General features: G+C 34.0%; 1 protein-coding gene across 1 annotated transcript in view; it reads right to left on the bottom strand.

Moving 5' to 3' along the window:
- Nucleotides 1–20,629, bottom strand: part of LOC116166728 (cadherin-99C-like) — a 31,682-nt gene extending 11,053 nt beyond the window's left edge. The window contains 2 exon segments of the mRNA XM_031481807.1: nucleotides 933–1,011; nucleotides 20,373–20,629. Coding sequence (XP_031337667.1) covers nucleotides 933–1,002 — 70 coding nt within the window. The 5' untranslated portion in view covers nucleotides 1,003–1,011; nucleotides 20,373–20,629.
- Between the last annotated feature and the right edge of the window lie 770 nt (nucleotides 20,630–21,399).

The following is a 21,399-nucleotide window of genomic DNA, read 5'->3' as shown; positions in this document are numbered from 1 at the left end:
TTTAAATTTACATTTGATTTGTTCATGATCAGTTATGGATTCTTTTGGATGAATCCTTTCAAATCAATTCGTTCGAACGAAATATTTCGCATCCATCGTCTTATATACAGCTTCACTATCGAATTGTACGACAATTATAGAATTTTAAAAAAATGTCATGTGAGCTTCCAGTATCAGAATCTGTACCAAAACCATTTGATTGTCCCCAAACATGTGTAGGTGCTTAAACCATTGATTAACAAATATGTTAATATATGGTGTTATTAGTGTCGTAATTACGTTCATAAAACGTGCGCTGTTTAATTATATCACATTGATGGTATTACAAGGCTAATGGTTATCATTTTCATTTCACTTATAATGGACAAACCACTTACATAACAATGTAAAAAGGACAGTATGGACCATTATGGAATTAATCGACCATTCACGCGTTTAATGCAGACGGCCCTGCTAAGTTATCCGCACCGATACACCGTTCAGCTTTTATTTTGCGTTTACTGCATGGATCACTGCTGATACTATGTACCGTTCTCAGTGAAAAACGGGATTAGAAATTTGGACATACCAGGATACTTGGGTAATTATTTAAATCTTAACTTGATATCCAGTATAAGTAAATGCTTATTTCCTAGCGTGGCGATTTCAATACCTACCAAGAAGGTTTCCTAGATTTTTATAGCTTAACGCTTTCTGGCATAGGTCTTACCGCACCAATAATTTAAAACAAACATACAAAAATCAGTGGTTTTTACTTTTTTAGCTGTCCTCAAGTTTTTTTCAGTGCCATAAATGTTGTGCCATGTCATGAAGATAATTATTTATGATTGAAACAATCAATAAAAGCAAGACTCTAGTTTAAATTAGTCGCTCATCAAGGTCGTAAAATAAAAAAAAGCAAAATTAAGAAAATAACAGTTTCCATCTCTTACCTGCTTTAGCCACGGTCACGTGAACAAACCCCAGGAGCAGAATGCACGTCTTCAAAACGGTGACAGCCATTCAGTGCACCTGAAAAGAACATTGTATGTTACGATCGATCCTCGTCATTATCTTGTACAAACAATAACCTGCGATTTGTTGTAATATACAGGAAGCATTACGAAACATTATAGTGCAATAACTTGGTAACATGTTAGGTACTACCATTAAAGTGTATATACAATGGTACTAACTACATGTTTATTCGCATTTAACATTCTGCAGAATTTTCTTTTATTAAGCATTAGCTAATGTATTTTAACGTAGTGATTAAATAAGATGCCCACCAAAAAATTAAGCAGTCGAAGTCCATTTCATCTACTGTATTTAATTAATTTACCGCTACAAGCGGCTAAAGATGTTTATATTACATTTACATACGTGTGTAGTAAATGATCTTGCCTTTTTTAGCGTAACAAAACGAAGTGTGTGCTCGATTTTTTAAGATATTGTCGCAAGAATTTTGCCAAAATTAAAACATTAAAAGCGAGCAGAGCTGGGTAGTATTCGATTTTGTAAATACTTTTTAGTATTCAAATCCTTTAAACTATTCAAATACCTTGTAATTAAATACTTTTATGGAAGCAGTATTTGTATTTGTATTTCACAAATATTTAGTATTCGAATACTTAGCAAAGTATTTGGATACTTCGTAAAGTATTCGAATACTTCGCAAGGAATTTGAATACTTTGAGAAATATTCAAATACTTTGCATAGTATTTGAATACTTAACCTTCCGTTTTCACCAAAAATCGACTGCACCAACATTTCTCGGGAAAACACTTTTTCTTATTAATTTTGGTGCGTAGAATCCAAAATAATTCGTACTCTTTCGATCAGACTTCTCAATCAATAGTTATAGACTAGAAACCAATTTCGAAAGAAAATTCAAAGGGCTGTAATTTTTGAACTAGTAGCACAATCTTGGAACTGTTTGAAATTATGGATTCTACGGGCCAAATTCTATAAGAAAATGTTTTTTCTCGGTCGATCTCAGAGAATTTTTTTTTCCGGCCTCAAAAAAAGGCAGTACAATAGGGACCTTTCTTATATCCTTAAGACCATATGTACCAATTTTCAAAGCGATCGCAGGTTTCTAAATAAACTATCATGCACACGGACAAACGGATGGTCAAAAAAGGATCTGTTCCAAAATCGCTAGGATTAATTTCAGAAAGGCGTACGTATCATGTTCACGACGACTGGTACGCATATTCTTAAGGATATAACTGGTATAAGAAAGGTCCTGGTAAGTACCTCCTATATAATAATTTAATAATAATAATAATACGCTTTTACTCCCCTTAAATTTGTATACGAGTATAACAATAGAAATATAAAAAAAGCTAACCCCATACAAAGTATAACTTGATTTTTAAGTAGTATTCAAACTTTTATCTAGTATACTACTTTAAATTTTTAATGTATTTGAGTGACAAAACGTGTTTGAATACTTTTTATAGTATTCGAATACCTTTGATAGTATTAGAATAGAATACTTTTGAAAGTATTCGAATACATTCTAAAGTATTATGAATACTTATTTTTTAAAGTATTTGAATACTTTTCAATGTATCTGTATCTAGTATTCGCTTGTGCTGGACGAAAAAGTATTTAGTATTCAAATACCTTTGATTTGTGTAAAGTATTTACTATGTAGTGCTCAAATACTGCCCAGCTCTGAAAGCGAGACAATTTTTCCCTTAGAGAATGGCGCTTTTTTGTACAATTTTTGTATTAATGTATTTATTCATGATGCATACCTCCTTTCGTAATATAATCTTTTATTTGTATTGGAGTCTGAACAACCGCTCTTAATGGGTTTTTCTATATAGATGACGCTTGTCCATTTGGACAATTTGGTGGGATATTATAATAGTTATGTTGGACACATAACTATTATAATATCCCACCTATCTGACATAGGCCACAATTTCATTATAGAAACGTCCAAATCCTTTAAGTCCAGGTGAATTAACAATTTTTATTTAAAAAAAAAAGTTTTTTGCCAAAAAAAACGAATATTACGGAAACCTTTTAATTTTTTATATTGAAAAAATGTGTAGTTATTTGTCTCGTTAAAAGAAAATCATTTTTTCGGAAATGAACAATAAAAAACAAAAAAACACTTTTGCCGGAAATTGCCGTCATGCGATTTTCGCCCCTTTTCACCCTCCCCAATTAATAGATTTTGAAAAATTATTCGCAGCATAGTGTCCAACTTTCGAATGTTCGGCGCCCTATTGCCTTCGCGCCCTTTTGTCCTCGTGCTTTTTTGTGTTTGCGCCTTATTGTCTTGTGCTGATGTAATATACTACGCCCCATTTGAGGCATCTAACCGCCAACAATGGATTTAGTACCAAACATCTCTGTGAAACGGCAGGAGTAAACTCGTGATTGACACACTTCGAATCTGTGCTGAAATAAGTGTGTTACTTGATAAATTAGTTGCATTCCTTTTTTTGCGCGATTGTTGACGCGCTTGTAATGAGGTTTAATGCAGTAACTCTGTGTAACAGTTCTTTAAGTAAAGGATTACATAATAAAAATACTCGTCGAGAGAATGTCATAAGAACTTTGATGTAGAGAATGCATCACCGAATCGAATGAAGTACAAGATCAAGCTTTTTTTACCTAAAATAAAACATAAACGACTACAGAGAACACTACATTTATCATCTCGCTCGAGCTACTTAACCAGACCGGATTACCGTTACGATTTCATCATTGACTCACTCTCTGGGTTACAACTTGGTTACTTATTTAAAATGTTCACCTGGGACTGAAAACAAATTTAAATTATTGACGGAAATTTTCACCTTCTCAACAGTAACCTTTGTCATGTCCTACATAGTACGCTAATATATGCATGACCCGGCAATCTTGTGTAAGTAGATGCTGTACAGTTAGGTATAGATTTAATTTATAACTTCTAAGTAGGTAATTTACAGATATCGGATGTACTTTATTGCATAACGTTCCTGGCGCACAGGAAGGTAACGATTGCCACAAGTGTGAAATTTGCTAAACAAAAGGATACAGGATGGGGCGTATGTGGTACCCCATTGCAATATTTTTCACGATACTGATGTTATCCATAATCGAAGAGTCTTTTGACCTGTGTCTTACGTCCTGCTTTTTGCTTCTGTGTCACGGTCTTGCGATTTGAATAAATTACCTATTACTATCGGCAAAACCATCGAAACGGTATATAGAGAATATAAGAGTACGGTCGACACGTACCTGATAATGGTACACATATTTGCAACCCTTACGTTTTCTAGTAATAGTCCATCATTTATATAAATTGGAACACACATCCGATTCACAAACGAGATAAATCATGCTGGGACGATTTATTCAAAATCATGCGTAAGTAGATCAATCTCTTGATATTGAAGACACTCAACGACACAATTACCACCCAAAAACATGGTTCGTTCGTTAGCGACGCACAATAACCCTTGATTCTATTGGTCATTTTTTAATGATCTAATGATAGTAATGATTGTAGAAGCACACAATTTGTTAAATTTGAAAATGCAGTCTGTGGACACAAAATGATTCGATGCTGTGTCGACACTTGACGAAGACTGCAGGGAATGTTGAAGAGGATGCACGATCTTCAGTAAAATCCAAAAGTTTCAGAAACTCGGCGATTTTCTTTGGCAACCGAAAAAGGGTGTTCATACCAACGGATTACACGGTGCATTTGCTAATTTTGTAGTTCATTACTCAATGGTATCTTCGTTTTCAATACTCCGAGCAATACTCCCATTTGTATAAATCTATTTCGGCTAAAGGTTTTGCATCGAGTATACAAAAAAGTCACATATAACATAATTATATTAAGGACGTCATGCGAGAAGTGCGTATGAACATTTTTTATCAAAAATTGCTTTTACGCCTAATGAATAACTTCCAATCCAATAATGTCCCGCAGAAAGGGCGTATTACTATATATCCTTAGAATGTGGGAATTTTTATTTAAAAAAGGCGTAACCACTGATAAAAAAGGGGGTAAGATCAAAAATATACTCTGATTGTTTTTTTATTCAAAGATACACAAGAATAACTAGAGCATATTCACTGTAAGTAATGAGAAATAACCACCCTAAATTAAATTTCAGTAGAATAATAAATTTGTGAAATAAATCGTTTTTTTCATTTCCTGAAAACTCACATTTTTGTTGATATGCCCTTCTCCCATGACGCCCTCGATATGATACTAGATATTCCCCCGCGACTTCTAGTCAAGGCCACTTTCCAGTAAAAGCTCTTCTTGCGACACGGCTTTTTGTTATACAGCAAATAGGTACGTCTTGTGGCTTGGAAAATATAATACAAAAAGATCTAAATACTGGTAATTTAAAGATATGGTTTACTGTTACAAATCAGCTTTAAGTGAAAAAACCAAGTTGGTTAATTTTTCATTGAGTCTTAAAGGCAACAGAATTAACAATATGTATTTTAAATGTGGAAACTGTTTAAAGGAAGAAAAAAATTCAAATGTTTGTTAATTGTATTGTGGTTGAGCAGGTGTGTAATATAAAGTATCTGGGTATACATCTGGATGAAAACTGGAATTGGAAGAACCATATAATTGGGGTAAAAAAATATGGTTTTGAGGAAATTTTATTTATTAAAGTTTGTTTGTCCACTGGCTGTCTTGCGAACAATTTATTTTGCGATTGTAGAAAGTGAAATACAGTACGGGTTGTCGTTGTCCTGCTGGGATGGGGCCTATACTACTACAGTCCATCCTATTTTTGTAGCGCAAAAAAGATAGACAGATTTTTCGCGTTAGGAGGGGTGAGCATTCTTATCCATTCTTTAAAATTCTGAAACTACCTACTTCCATTTAGACACCTCTACATCTTCATAGTTTTACGTATTTATTTAAGGGGTGGCCAATCAGTTTCAAACTCTCTGGTGTATTCAGCTAGGTTAAGATATCTAAATTGTGCAGTAATTCCGAAACCTACATCTGAAGCGTTTAAACGATTTTATTCCTATACCTCCGTAACCTTCTTCAATAAACTTCCATTGGAAATTATCAGTGAAAAAAGGAAAAATAAGTTTTTTCCGAAGTTAAAAGATTGGTTGTTCACATTTCACCCGAATATTGTGGAGCAAGAGTTTTTCTGAGTTGGAACGCGCCACGTTGTTTCTTTTTATGATTTATTTATATTCATTTTGTTATGATCTTTGTTTTGTTTTGTTATGATAACTCCAAAATCATATTTTTTATATTCTTTTCATTTGTGAAATTTTTAGTTTTAAGAAGGAGCAGGAAAACGTACACTCAACACAGCTATATGGTTCTGAGTATACCATTGTAATTCGTTTGTGATTCATGGCAAATAATCTATTCTATTCTATTTACGTAAGAAGGATTTCGTGTAACAAAATGCTTATGATTATTATTATAACTCAAAAATTCCTAAACAAAAATAAATAAATAAATAAATAAAATAAGGGGTGGATGTTAATCAACCATACGGGGATTGGCGCTCCCGATGTACCTGAGCAAGTGGGCGATGATCCATGGTTTTCACAGACTTGATGTCCCAGGAAGTAGACGAGGCCACCAATCGCGACTCTCGAACATTCCTGCGAACACCTGTGCATTGGGCTTGCTACCCAGTACACAGTGATAAAGGCGGCACCCAAAAATAAAAGCTGCAGCCGGTGTGAACAAGGGACAGCCCCCGGTGGGATCAGATTCAGATGTGATTCTCCACCGTACAGACCATCAGAATTTCGAGCAAAGTAATAAAAAAATCCAATACGGATTTTGCTGTATTCTTGTAGGAATATTATGCGTTTATTATTTCCCATTGGTATACGATTTATATGCGTATATTAAAGTGGTGTTACTTATATAAGTTTATAAAACCGATATTTATATGCGTATTATCAACGTAGAAAGTGAACTCTATGGCTTATATATATGAATAAGAATCGTATTTTAAATGTAGGTATAAAATCGGTCTATACAAAAACGTATTGCATACTACCAATACCGAATTTATCCTTTCAAAGTCTGTTTGCTGGGTTACTTAAAAAAAGGCTCTAGTACCTTAAATGGCACCCTTTGACCTAAGAAACACATCGGACTCGCTAATCTACGAGCATTATTATGAAAAAAGTAGCAACGTTTCGAAATTTTGGCGCCATAATTTTATAGTACGGTAGATTAGTGCCAAAATAGTTTAGTTAGTGAAACCAGCATGAAATTTGGCACATAACTTCTATACTGAAGGAGGTACTTTGAAAAAAACACCGTGGCACAAGTTGACCGGTCACCCAGACAGATTATACAGGGTGTTCAAAATGCTGGTTGTTTTCAAATTCATTAATTCTTTGTATTTTGACAAAGTTTCTTATTTTTATTCATATTCTTTATTATTTATGTTTATTCCGGAAGACAGGGTAAGTGCAGGGTGTTACAAACCACATGAACCACTTGAAAAACTTATAAGTATATCTTTCATATGAACTTTCAGTGCAATTTAATCGAAATCCAGGTATCATAGTATGAGTATGAATAAATTTCAGGAATTCATTAGGAATCTTCTATTCTCTCTATTCTATTGAGCCAAGCAGAAACTAAAGCTGCGGTATTTTAGTCCAGGAAATAGAGACTGAAAATGGACCATTTCCTGCAAAACGAGAAGTAGTTCCAATTTTTTTTGCATGTCATGAAAGACCATCTGGTGGTTAAGAATCCAAGTTTTCGACCTCCCACCCCTTGTGCTTCCCCCGTACCACCCTTAAAACCAAAGAAATTTGGTTGGTTTTTTAGTTTTTCAATCATATCTTTTTATAAGTTCATTTTACAAAAAAATATTGTTATCAGAAATTGTAGACTATAAAATTCTACACAACTTTGATATACATACTTTTTTGTGAAATGTTTATTAACAGCGATATAGAGCTTCAGAGTTGCTTATATTTTTAAGAACTCTAAAATTTGTATGTAGATGTTTTAACCAAATTTTATACTTTATCTCTATAATTAAGAGTTTTATGAGAAAATATCTTCAACTTATCGTGGCATAAATACCCTTACGCTGCACCCTTACCAAAGGGGATGCATAATAATTCAACTTTCAACCCTTGCTAGTGGGGATATTTGAATCACTGTGAGATTGTAGGGCTTTCTAATATACGTTTGAAACAAAAAAATTATCTCACTTCAGTTCAGCTTCAAATCCTTCATCCCCCCCCCCTCCCCCCAACCGCGGTAGGAATAGATATTTAAGAGGAATAGAAAATATTATGTAATAAGCGTTGTACTCTCTGACTAACTTCACAATCGCCACAAGAGCGTTTAAATATCTATTCCTACCGCGCGAGGGGAGGGGGTGAAACTGAACTGAAGTGAGATAATTTTTTAATTTCAAAAGTATATTAGAAAGCGCTATAATCTCACAGTGATTCAAATATCCTCACTAGCAAGGGTTGCAAGTTTCATTATTATGCATCCCCTTTGGTAAGGGTGCAGGGTAGAGGGATTTATACCACGATTAATTCAAGATATTTTCTCATAAAACTCTTAATTATAGTGATAAAGTATGAAATTTGGTTAAAACATCTACATAGAAATTTCAGAATTCTTAAAAATATAACCAACTCTCAAGCTCTATATCTTTTTTAATAAACATTTCACAAAAAAGTAGTGTATATCAAAGTTGTGTACAATTTTATGGTCTACAATTTCTGATAACAATATTTTTTTCTAAAGTAAACCATTAAAAAGATATGATTGAAAAACTAAGAAACCAACCAAATTTCCGGGGTTTTGGGGGTGGTACGGGGGAAGCACAAGGGGTGGGAGATCGAAAACTTAGATTCTTAACCACCAGATGACTGTCTATGACATGCAAAAGAAATTGGAACTACTTCTCATTTTGCATGCTAAAACCCTCTATTCCCTGGACTAATTTATAGGTATTAACCATCATAGGTTACAGAACATTTTGAAGTTAATAGAGGGTGTTCCAAAATAAACATTCTTAGAGATAAAGGTATTTCGCCGGCAGATGGCGACAGACCTCTCTTAAAAATATTCTTTAACTTTAAAGTACGAAATAAAAAAATAATAATAATAAAAATAACAATCTTGCACATGCTCTTCTAATGTTGCAACGATGCAACAACTTCAGATTGTCTCGCTTGCCTATTTCATGGATAGATTTTCTCCCTTTCATAAGACGTTCTCTAACAAAAGGATCGTACTGCTGCCGTCCAAGGTTTTTAGCCAAGTAAGAATATAAAAAATTGAATGAATTTTAGAAAATATCTGACTTACAGGAATGGCAAGTCTTTGAAATCTTGAACACCCTGTATAATCTGTCTGTCAACTTGTGTCTCGGTGTTTTTTTAAAGGTTATTAAGTATAGAAACAATGCGCCAAAATTTCCTGCTGGTTTCACTAACTATTTGGCTATTAATTCGACTAAATATGAAAAATCATCTACGTCCGGTCACATTTTTAACCCTTCTATTGTGTTCCTTGACCCTTGAATTGTAAAAATTAGGCCTTTTAGACGAAGAATACGCGAGGGTGGCAGCAAAAGCCCCCATATTGGATGTCATCTTGAATATCTCCCTTCCGGTCTATTTTCAGACTTAGCAACAGGCAGAATCGGATTCAGCAGAGTCGAAATAGGGGGAAAGCACTTGTAACTCAATTGTTACAAGAAATGCTTCGGATTTTCTCAAGTCAGCTTGACAATTCATAATTTCCAAATCTATTAGAATTAAAGGCTCCGTTTTGGGGCGTTTTGCCTGCACTAAATCGGCACAAAAAAATGGTTAGACCTTTACTTCATCAGTCAGCAATTACGAAGGAAAGTACGTGTAAAAATTTTCGACGAATGGCGTTGTTTTTCATACTTTTTCCGGTAAGTAAGTGTAATTACTTATTATAGAGCTGTAATCACTACCGGATTGTGTCGTTCACGGTGGATATTTTATAATAAATTTATCTTAATTATCAATTTGTTCGTCACGTCTCGCCGATGCCAGTCGCGGTTTTGCGACGATTTCTTTGTTGTCTTTTAGGTGTTCCAAATGTTCGACAATTTTAACATGTAGGTTGGCGATTGGCGTTTCTATTAGAGAGACATTGAAGAAAAAATGTCATTTCTACTTTCGTTATTTCACGCTAATTTGGCGTTTTCTACCGGTTACTTATTTCATAATCACAATTAACAGCAGCAAACCCTATCAGGTTCATTAAAGTAGTTCAATGTATCAAGTTTGGGGTAGTTAGGCCATTAAGTGCGCACTAGCAAATGGTACTTACAACACATTACGTTATAGGAAAGCGCCACAACAAAACTCATAAAATTCGAATTTATTCCGTAACGTGTAATTAGTGTAGGTGCTAATTAAAAAAAGAAAAACAATCATTAAATTATTTGGTGATTGCCACTAATTATCGTTGATGTAATATAATCGTTGCTTAGTTCCGTCGTAAATAGCCATAAAATTGATGTGTTACTAGTAATCATGGTCAAAGGCTTACAAGTTCATAACTTGATAGAAAACGTAATTTTTGTTCCTTGGAAACTTAATTTCTGAAGAGGTAAAACGGAGCACGTGACAAAAGCCTTACAATGACAAATTCACAAAAGTAGTATGTTATAACTAACGAAATTTACTATCAAAGAAAAATTATTAGTTAGGTATTTATAAATCGAAACTGTGAGGTCCATTATGTAAGATCACAAAAATGTATTCAGTTAGTTTAGCCGAATGTTCGCAGCAGTTCAGTTTTCCAAAATCATCTTTGGTATTTCCCAAATTTCCACATTTTGAAACTATTACTTTCACTAACTGCAATAAAATTAATAGCTACTTATGTTCTTCAAATGCACCACGGTAATGATAACGGAATTATAACCGTTTTGTATGTCACCAATTACATTACAGGGAATTTAAACTTTAATTAGCAGGCACTAATATGTAGCTGTAGAAACTCCTTTCTCTAATATTTGTCTGTTACCATTTTTGGTTTCATATAAGTACCGTTTGCAAAACACATCACCAGTCCACAGCAACGCTCTATAAATAAAGAGTTAATATTTAAAATGTGAAAGTCTTGGCATTTTTCATCTTAAACCCAAGGATCGAAGTTGAATTCTTGAAGGTTGACGCGTTGTGATATAAAAGTTTACTATTACAGTCGTTTGAAAAGAATCGTTTTTGAAAGTAACCACAAACTGGAAAGTTTATTATTATTGTTACCGTAATTTAGTAACGTTTGCTTTGCATGTCACACATCCATGTAGCATTTTTTTTTAATGTTGGAAGAGAATATTTTATTCGCGTTTTTCCTTCGAAGCGCACATCCGGATCTAACCGCAAGAAATGTATCATGCAAGAATCTCGTATAAATTGTCGTTAGTGAAACCCTAATGAGTATTAATGAAGAAGTGAAGCCATGACTAACTTAGGATTACTAATTAGATGCCAGTGAGTAACGGGATCAAAGGAGGAAGCGTGACTTTCATCTTTTCTTCGACGGGTTCAAATTAAAAGTGCGTCGAAAGGGTTATTCTAAGGTTATTTCAACCACACTTCAACCACATTTTTGCTTGATAACAAATTGTGGATATGTATATATGTCTTGACGAAGAACAAATCATATCCTGGATAACTAATTCTTTGCCTGCTGTTAGTGCTTGAAAGAAATCCCTCAATTCTTCAAACTGAGTTCATTATTCCTTTAGGGAAGAAAAATTATCTTGCTCCATAAACCTCGTAATATTGATGAAGTTACGTATATATTCATTAAATTTGCTCTGGTGCACAATTTTTATGTACGGTTAGATAACGCAAGAGTCTAATTGGAAGCTTTAGTTAAATGCTCGGTTAAATGTTTATATGGGAAAGTAAAATAGGTAGGTTTTTTTAAAAATTTGTACTTAGGAGTTATCCTGAAGGTCAATTCGATGTACAATATTTTCAAATGGTGGAACTTCCTTAAATACCGGAAGTAGCTAGTACTTCGTAATTTAAAATGACAACCCCTAGGAATCCATTCCAGGGCACTACATTTCCTAAAAAAAATATGATAACTTGCGACTCCTTCTCCGTCCAGATTGAAAAAAGCCAAAATAAGCAAACCGAGATGTTCTGTCACATTCGAGTCACCGACTGGGTTCCAGAAGACCAAGTTGTTAATTAGTGGCACTTCTGAAGTTCTGAAAATCCTATCTGTGAAGCAGCGAAACGTACTCAAAAACAAAAGTCTTGTGCCTTTCCCAATTAGGTCCTGTGTACCTTTTCCTTATTCCCAAAAATTAAATACAGGCACATACACAGGCAGATAAACCTACTTTATTTTTCGGGAAACCTTAATCGATTTTATACATATAGTGCAATCTTCCCATTTTTCTAGGCGTCAATTCAAAACATTAAAACCGAGATTAAAACTATGGATACGTCGTGTTGACATAAAAGGTATTGTGCAGTGAATTCAAAAAGACATCATCGTTTTCCCAATCCGCGTAGGTTTTGTGAACTTTTTAATAAATGACTTATGGAAATTAGGCCATGACGAAACTATGGATACATAATTTGTGAAAAAATCATCTTATTGAACTTGGAATGCAACTATTCCTTCCTAATCTTCCCATTATCTTAAGACATTGGTGCGGAATTATTACCGAGTATTGGCTTGGCGCAATGAAAAGTAGGTAAGTATTTAGACTGGAGCTTTAGAATTATATAGACGGAGCTACTTATTTATGTTGTAAATGGTTTCAGGTAATGTTACAACCTACACTCTCGTTCCTCCAAAAAAGGCCAGAAGGCAAATTGAGGTTTACTACTAAGCATTTTTTTTTTCAAGACTAGGCTGCTAGATGCTTTGGTTGTAGAGTAGAAACGTACAAAGCAATTAAAATATTTATCATTTATGAATCAATGAAAATTGTGTTAGTAAAAATGTCTGTTCTATTTTATCTTACTATTATATTCTACTGCAAAAGTTGTATTAATTATTATGTAATAAGAGCGTAAAATAGGCATGCCCACATATTTAGTAATAGTTTAATGAAATTCTATTGGAAATGTACTCGTAAATTGCAAAATACGCTTCGAACCATCCCTAAAACAATTGATCAATAGGATGCTATACAGGCTATTTCACGCAAACCGTTATACCTAAAAATATTCAGACTCACATTAATAATTTAAATCTGAAAATTTGCATACCAACATAATTTTTCATGTTCTATCGAAAGAAAATATTATCATAATCGTTTCACTTCCGGTTTTACCGGATGAGGATAGCAAACTTTCTCATTTTAAATACAACACTATATATTTTATTGCATTTTCGAAATCTGCATGAAAATCTACGTCGTTTGACATTTTCCCTATACCCAGCATCAAGGTTTTCAAAATTTACGTTTGACTGCTTTTCTTTAGGGCCCTGTACCTATTAGTCCAGGTTATATAATATTTTTTGACAAATAAAATTAGTTACCGGATCAATTCGGGTTTTTCATGCAAGTGAAATGATTAGAAATTAGGGAAAAATAATTAAAACAGCTGAATTTTTACGCGGGTTATATCCCGGGGGTTGAAAGGGATGGAAAATGGTATTTTGCAATTTGTGGCAAAACTATTAATTTTATACGAAAATGTTCAATAGAAAAGTTATACAGATAAAAAAATGAACGACTTTTATATCTGCAATATTTTCACAAAGCCTCGAACCTCCAATTTTCCTAGAACAACCGGAAAAACTGTTTTTCGTCGTAGGGGTTTGAAATTTGGAGGAAACTTGTTTTATGATAAAAAGGAGACAATTTTTTGGGCCCGTAAAGTTGAATCACCTCTTTTTGAAGGGGATGAAAAATATATTTTTTTTCATCGTACCATTGAATAATAATTTATTATTCAATGATCGTACAGAGGTGCGTGAGGTAGCAAACTTTTCGGGAAGACTTATATTGTAATAAACAAAAATAAAAAATATTATTCCTCGAGTTACTCCTATGGAAGGAGTTAATTCATAATTCCTGTAAATTAACAATCAACAGACCCAGTGCAATTGCATCAGGTGTAAAGCAGTCAGGACTCGAGGCAGGAAGAAGAGTTAGTGAACAAAAACAAATTTTTCAGGAAGCGAAAAATTCGATTTTATTTCGGATTGCTTTTATTGCGGTAACAATGCAGAGTTGGGCACTAGGAAACAAAAGAAAATATTTTAGCAACATTAAAGAGGAGAGAGAAGACAGATTTCAAAAATTCTTTAGCGCGGATCCAATACGTTAATTTAGTTGCAAAAAAAAGCTATTTTCCAATGTCAAAAACCATGTATATCTTAAAACTGTTCCCCCAGTTTTTGCCGCTGTTCTTGACATTTTTCTATTGGAATAATATTTTTTATTTTTTGACGAACATTTTGCTACCTAGAGGCTAGAGCAACTGTGTACGATGAAAAAAAAAATAGATTTTTCATCCCCTTGAAAAAGAGGCGATTTTTCAGAAGTCTTGAGATCGCGGAAACGGTTCAACTTTACGAACCCAAAAAAATGTCTCCTTTTTTATCATAAAACAAGCTATCTTTACTCCAAATTTCAAACCCCTACGACTTTTTTTCGTAAAAATTAGAAGAAAAATCGAAAAAAACAGTTTTTCCAGGTTCTCTAGGAAAATTGGAGGTTATTTGAAAATAGTGTAGATACAAAAGTTGTTTATTTTTTTATTCTCTAACGGCCAGTTGCACAAAAAAAATAACCCAGGATTATTGTTGTGGATTATAGTTTTGCGATAATTTGCAAAACACCACTTTCCATCCCTTTTCAGTTGTTCCCAAATTTCTAATCATTCCACCTGCATGAAAAACCCGGTTTAGCCCGGTAACTAATTTTTTTTGAAAATAAATTATTTTAGAGCTATTCAGCCTAGACTATATAGCCATATGGCTTGAATCTATTTTTAAGATTTATTTCAAAAGAATCACGAGATAACTATTTTGGGGGCTCAGAGTTCTAAAACATGTAAGCCAAAATACTGACAATGTTTTATGTTAATATAAAACTGGGAGGGTTACTAAAAAACCAATCAGACTAGGTTTATAAAAGAAGAGCGATGTCAGAAGTCTAGTTTATATTAACAAGATAGATAGATTAGCAATAGCCCTTCCCACTTCAAAAAGAGCTCGAACATTCTGTCCTCGATTCTGTCTGTTTATTTAGGTTCTTGTGAAACTATTTACTTACATTAATTGTATTGTTAGCACCAAATAAAACCGAAAAACCTACAACTAGAGATAAGCGCACATTTTTTCTTTTCTCTAAAATTGTATTGTAATTAGAATTCCAACTAAAACCGAAACCATAATGTTTTTTATGCGATGTTTTTGCATTAAAAGGAGGCCAAGGGCAAGATTTGATGTTTTTATTGCAAATTCTCACCTATTTACCTATTTACCTATAGGTACATACATTACACTGATGGGTTGTGTATTACCTACACTGTTCTTATGCTTCCAGTCATCGACTAATCAGTGGAATAATTTATTGTCAATCGGGTTCTTAGTTAAAATTAAAAGTGCAATATTTTGGCAATTGTAATAAAATACATATAAATTATAGCAGGCAATATTAACCAAAGGTCTTCTATCTGCGACAAAAACTTATTTTGGGCCCATTCCGCCCTCACACCGACACAAGTTCTGCAGTATAAGTCCTTAATTAGGGTTCTGCCATTGTTTAAATAAAGTATTTAAACAATAAAGTAATAAAGTATTTAAACAATGGTCCTGCTTAGTACCAAAGAAGTATAGGCGACTACACATGAACAGAACAGAATTACTAAATTTGTCGTGGTGTCTATTTTTAGAACTAGACTCAACGTTTTGGAACATCATATCGTAAATGATTTGTATGTGTAACGATCACTATAGCTTTGATACTCAAGGGATTGAATAAGTAAATGCTAACGGCTAAAGAAGTGGATGAAAGCGTAAGATTACCCAAAAATTAAAAATAGAGGCAATTAGAACAATATCAAGTTCTAAAATAGAACTTTGTTTTGAATTTATGTGCCGTGGGAGTTTAATTATTCATCATCGTCTACAAGGAAAACTCATGTATTCAATAAATACATTAACTATAACTAGACTGAAGACAATGAACTAACAACCTGCTTGTTTATTATTTCTCTTGTGTATGTCGTTTTCGAAATTAAGGAAAGTATTTTTCTGCTGTTAATGTGAAGAAAGTTACGTTGCCGTTAGAAAATAATATTGCTTACGTGTGTATCTAATTACCTATGAAAATAAGATGCTTGTAAGCAAATTAAGAACTACTTCGAGGAGAAATTTCGGAGTTAGGCCATGTGAGATACAATTGGGGTATTTTGGAACATTGTGAGATTGATTGCGTACCTATTATATGCATAAGGAGACATAATATAAGTGCTCCCCTGATTATACTCGTATATAACACATAAGGCCCTAAGAGTTGAGGAGGCCCCAGCGACTTATGAAGGAATTAAGAAAAGCTTAAGGTGAAGATGGAGGGAGAAGAAAGTGAGAAAAATTCAATGGGAAAGAAAAATTTCAGGGAAATGCAATGGGAGATTGAAAGATGAATACATAAGATCGAACTTGAGGAACACGCGATTTAGGGAAACTTGATGGGATTAAGAGGAGAAAGCTCCTCTCCCCAGACTTCTCTCAGATTCTTCTCAATTTTTCTTCCTAATTCACATTATATTATTCAACACGTAAGTATATATGTTGAATCTTTGGTCAAACTAACCCACCAATCCTTTAAAATACCTTTATTATTAAATAAAGCTTTGTATAGCATAAAAGAACTTGAAAATTACAGTTTTCAATAACACTTTAGCATGTTGTATAAACTACAGGGGGCGTCGTTTCTCTAGGTTAAAACAATGCCGAAGATGAGAGCGGGCCACCCTGTAGGGAAGAAAAATACGTACTGTTAACGTAATTTCTGTGCAAAGTGTTTGGTTCGTCGATCATTACGTTCCCATATCCTGACCATATAATTAGGATAATAATTAACGGAACTGTGAGTCATTTTTTTAGATCTCTTGAATCGTTTTTTTTCCAACGGGGTGTGCTAGGCTTGAATTTTTCTTACAGGTTTTGTTTTTGTATTTGATTTTATTCTCGTGATGTGTGTTAGAACAAATTCTTATAATTTCTTTGTATTAATCAATTATATGTTAATTTGTATCCCAATTTGAGATCCAGGTAGGGTTAGATTTTTTTAATTAATTCGAATGTTAATTTCAATTCAAAATGTGAGTAGTAGATTTCATTGAAATTTACGGAATTTGATTGAGGCATTTATATGAATTTTAAATCACTGTTAGGATTTTTGTTGTTGCTTCGAAACCCAGTCGGGCCCTGAGAGAAACTTAAAAAGAGAAAAGAAAATAATGGTTTGATTTGAGCTAGCTAAGTAGGTGAAGAACATAAAGAGGAACTTGAGAGGAATAACACAGGGAAACTTGATAGGTCTTGAGGGGGAACTGGAGAGGAACTTTACACGAGAGTATCTTGAGAAGAGACGCTTAAGAATTGAATTGTATAAAAGCCTCTTCCGTATTCCGTTAATTAATGCTTGGTTGTTTCGAGAAAGACCAAGAACCATTTTTGTTTTCAATTGACTGTTAGTATACGACAGTTTTGGCGCCAAACCGTATAATTTTCTAAATATTTAAGAAAAACTGAACTAAAATGGTGTAACTTTTTATCAAACAATCTGTGGACTGTATAGAACAATTTACAGTTGGAGAGAAACTTTTATTTGGATGTTGAGGTTTGGGTTTATTTGCATTGTACTATAGGCTCAATTTTGGAATAAGCATAAAGGAACTGTTCTCAAATTACTGTTACTGTCCTGCTTCAAATTTTGATAATAGCACATAAAGTGCCGCAATGTACTTCTGAGGTTACAAACTTTGGGTTTAAACGTACAAGATTTAACAAATTTCCGTCCCATTTTTCGTGGAATATGGTCAATTGATCGAGGCCAAATTGCACTTGTTACTGTCTGAATGAGCAACTTCATTGCATATTCGCGAACTTTAATATCGATTTCGTTCAATTGCGAAATGAAACTAAGATTTTAAGTCTTTTGCTTTTATTATTGGCACAAAGCTTTCTCAATTTACAATGTCAACAAAAAACGCACCGTACCTACACTACAACGCTTCCGGGTAATGTTATCATAATTACTAACAATGGGTCAACATATCCAATTGTTACAAACTCTATGTTTGTAAACAGATCTAAATTTGCATTTCAGCAAAAAACCGATTAAAGGTACACCATAAACAGTGTCGTTATAAGCAACGTTTTATAGTTTTATAATGTCCTACTATTACACGGCAATTTCACAACCGAATCTATTAGGTACTACCCACTAAAAAACGTTATATTTGTCGCATAATCAACCGCAATTATTCCAAAACGAATTATTAATAATGTCCATTCTAAAAAAATAAGCAAAAGTTCCCTGACTTTTTTTGTGATGTTTTTTGTTAAATGGCGCATATCTGCCGGATGTAATACTCGCCGAGTGTTATCAACTTGAATTCGTGTTAACTAGACCATACAAAACTGAATTTTTAAAAAATGGGTATTTTTTTACTATTGGGCCATACGCACAAAGTGTTTGCCAACCGTAGAAAGTTTTCCCATCAGTGAAAGTGAATCATCTTAAGATTACCGCATTAACTGCTGATTTATCTTATGATTTCTAAGCTCTTGTTGGCAAAGAGAAAAATCTTAATTTCTAAATTACATATTCACGGTATAATTTGACTGGTAATTATACCCCGTATGTAAATACCATATAAAGTGGAAAAGAGATACTTTTAGAAGTGCGAGTTTAATTATGTAATGATGTGCTTTTATGATGTAATTATATTCCTAATAACACATTTTTTCGTATTACCTTATTCAATCATTTCATTGGCAATGTCACGGTGTTTCGGGCGTAAAATTAAATATCGTCCAAATTTCAAGTGAGGAATCCCGTAACTGTACATTGAAGAATGGCCTACATACGTTACTAAAATCATAATACTTAAAAAATCATCAAGTAGCACCTGGATTACTACATGAGAAAATATTTACAATGCATCTGAGATGTCATTGAATAGAGCCGTTAGCATTAATATTAATCATAATTTATAAATAACTCCATTTGTATTCATATTACGCGATGTGACATTCACTTTAATATGGATGTATACATGAAAATTTTACTAATTAAAATTTTTATGTTGTTTTGATGAAGGGTACTTTCTAAATGAATATTTTTTGTAGAAATGCCCCCGCTGTTGTTACCAATTAACCTTTTATGCTAATTTGTCTATAAATTCTTTTCGCCAAACACAACATGGTCCAAATAATGAATCGTTCATTTAAAAACCGTTAGAATCAATAAAGAAGTAAAAATTGAGTACGAGTTCAACAAAACCATACACAATGTTATGGCATCGGATTTTGACCATGTATGAACGTAAACTGGCTGTGGATTTTCTCGACCATATTCTTAGAAAATTGCAAAGAGCGATTACAAGTAATTTATGGCTCTTTTTTCAGCTGCAAGTCAATTGCGGTGGTAGTGCAAGGTATATACAGAACCAGAACTAACATGAGATGAGCTCCATTAGAACACAATAAGTGTTGGAATTTTCGAATGTGGCTTTGGAAAATACGTATAGCGATTTCGTTTCGTAGGGCTAATGGATAAATCGTCCAGCTTTACAACCGCCTACAAGAATAGAAAGGCACCTCATTCATATAAGTAATACAAATAACTTGTTTCTTAAGTACTTCGTGTCTACTGACCTTTTAATTTCATTACTAAAAATAAAATTCACTAAAACTCGTTTGGTTAATTTAAAATGGGTGTTAGTAACCAGTAACTTCCTTAAACCTACAGATTTATCGCAATGTGTGTGTATGTGGGCACGTTAACTCTTTCTTTCCTTTTGAACTGGATTACATTGGCCGAGCTGAGATAATCTTAAACTTCATTCTCGAAAGGTGAATGTGTTAATTATATGCGACACGTTTAAGTACCACGAAGAAGCTGCGATTCTTCTTACAAGATAATATACCTGTTACCGGTAGGAATTCTTATTCCATATAATTGAATATTATGCAGATATCTAAGATACTTTCACATTACTTGCGTAATTCCATTACCATTCCCGTACCTGTATGTGAATCGTTAAACAATACACTTTGCCAAATGGTTCCATTGATTAAAAGTCAATATAATTAGTAGATATCTAATTGAAGTGGTAAGTAAAACAAGCGTTAGTGGCTAATTATAAAAGTTTTAATTAACATACAGGTACTTACTTTGAATTGTATATTAAACATAATCCTAAGTCATGTTCGTCGGCTACACGGGCACTTGTAACACCGTACCCGTTTAAGTTTTCCTCCGCGTTTTGAATAATTTAAATTATAAGAGAGGCGGAATTATTTCAGGCACGTTTCACTGACATACAGATATTGTGAGAAAAGTGTAAAAATATTACAGAATGCACAAGCCGCACCTGTCCGTTACACTCGCGGCCCACCTCTTGAGCTAGCGGTGCCTACGACTTACCTTTACCAGGTACGGTGATTGTTTCTAGATACTACAGGTAGGAATTTTTTAAACAATCTCTCGTTGTGGCGGTTGCCTAAACTACGGGCGCAAATTGGGTACGCAACACACCTTACTTGAGTTGACATTTCATTAGTCACTGAATATTCATTATTTGTTTATTCACAAAAACGACTTCTGGCAGCCTCCATTGGCCGCGTTGTACTACGTACCCTAAATTTTCAAAGAGGGTTGAAAATAAGAATGCATTTGGTTAAGTATTAGCAAAGAGTACCCAACTCTTTGGTAGTAGTCTTGAAAGAGGGACAATAAACACTTTCAGCCCATTTAAGAGTGCAGGACCGGACGGAATATTCCCAGATCTTCTGCAGAAGGGTGTGGAACCGCTGCTATTACATTTGTTGCACCTCTTTAGAGCCTCTCTGGCTTTAGGGTATATCCTCAAAAGCTGGAGAAAGGTAAGAGTTGTGTACGTACCTACCTAAGCCGAATCGTGCCAAATATGACATGGCGAAGGATTACAGACTCATCATCCTATGAATGTTTCATCTAAAAACGGTGGAGAAGCTGGTAGCTTTTAATCTGTGACCTATTTGCTGACTGGCTTGCTGGCAGCAAATGAGGGCTTGTAGAAAAGCAGTGTACCTTTGTAGCGGAGCCGTGTAATTAACAATTTTAAACGACGGGGATACATGATGTGTAGTCGGCGACATCTGGGCGCCATCTCCGAGCGCGAGCGTGGTTTACTAACGTGGTGATTTTTCAGTTTTTGTT

The sequence above is a fragment of the Photinus pyralis genome, unplaced genomic scaffold, assembly GCF_008802855.1.
Source record: "Photinus pyralis isolate 1611_PpyrPB1 unplaced genomic scaffold, Ppyr1.3 Ppyr1.4_LG3b, whole genome shotgun sequence".
NCBI classification, from domain to species: Eukaryota; Metazoa; Arthropoda; class Insecta; order Coleoptera; family Lampyridae; genus Photinus; species Photinus pyralis.
Note: the sequence above shows the minus strand (reverse complement) of the source record. Positions and strands in the feature narration are given on the sequence as shown.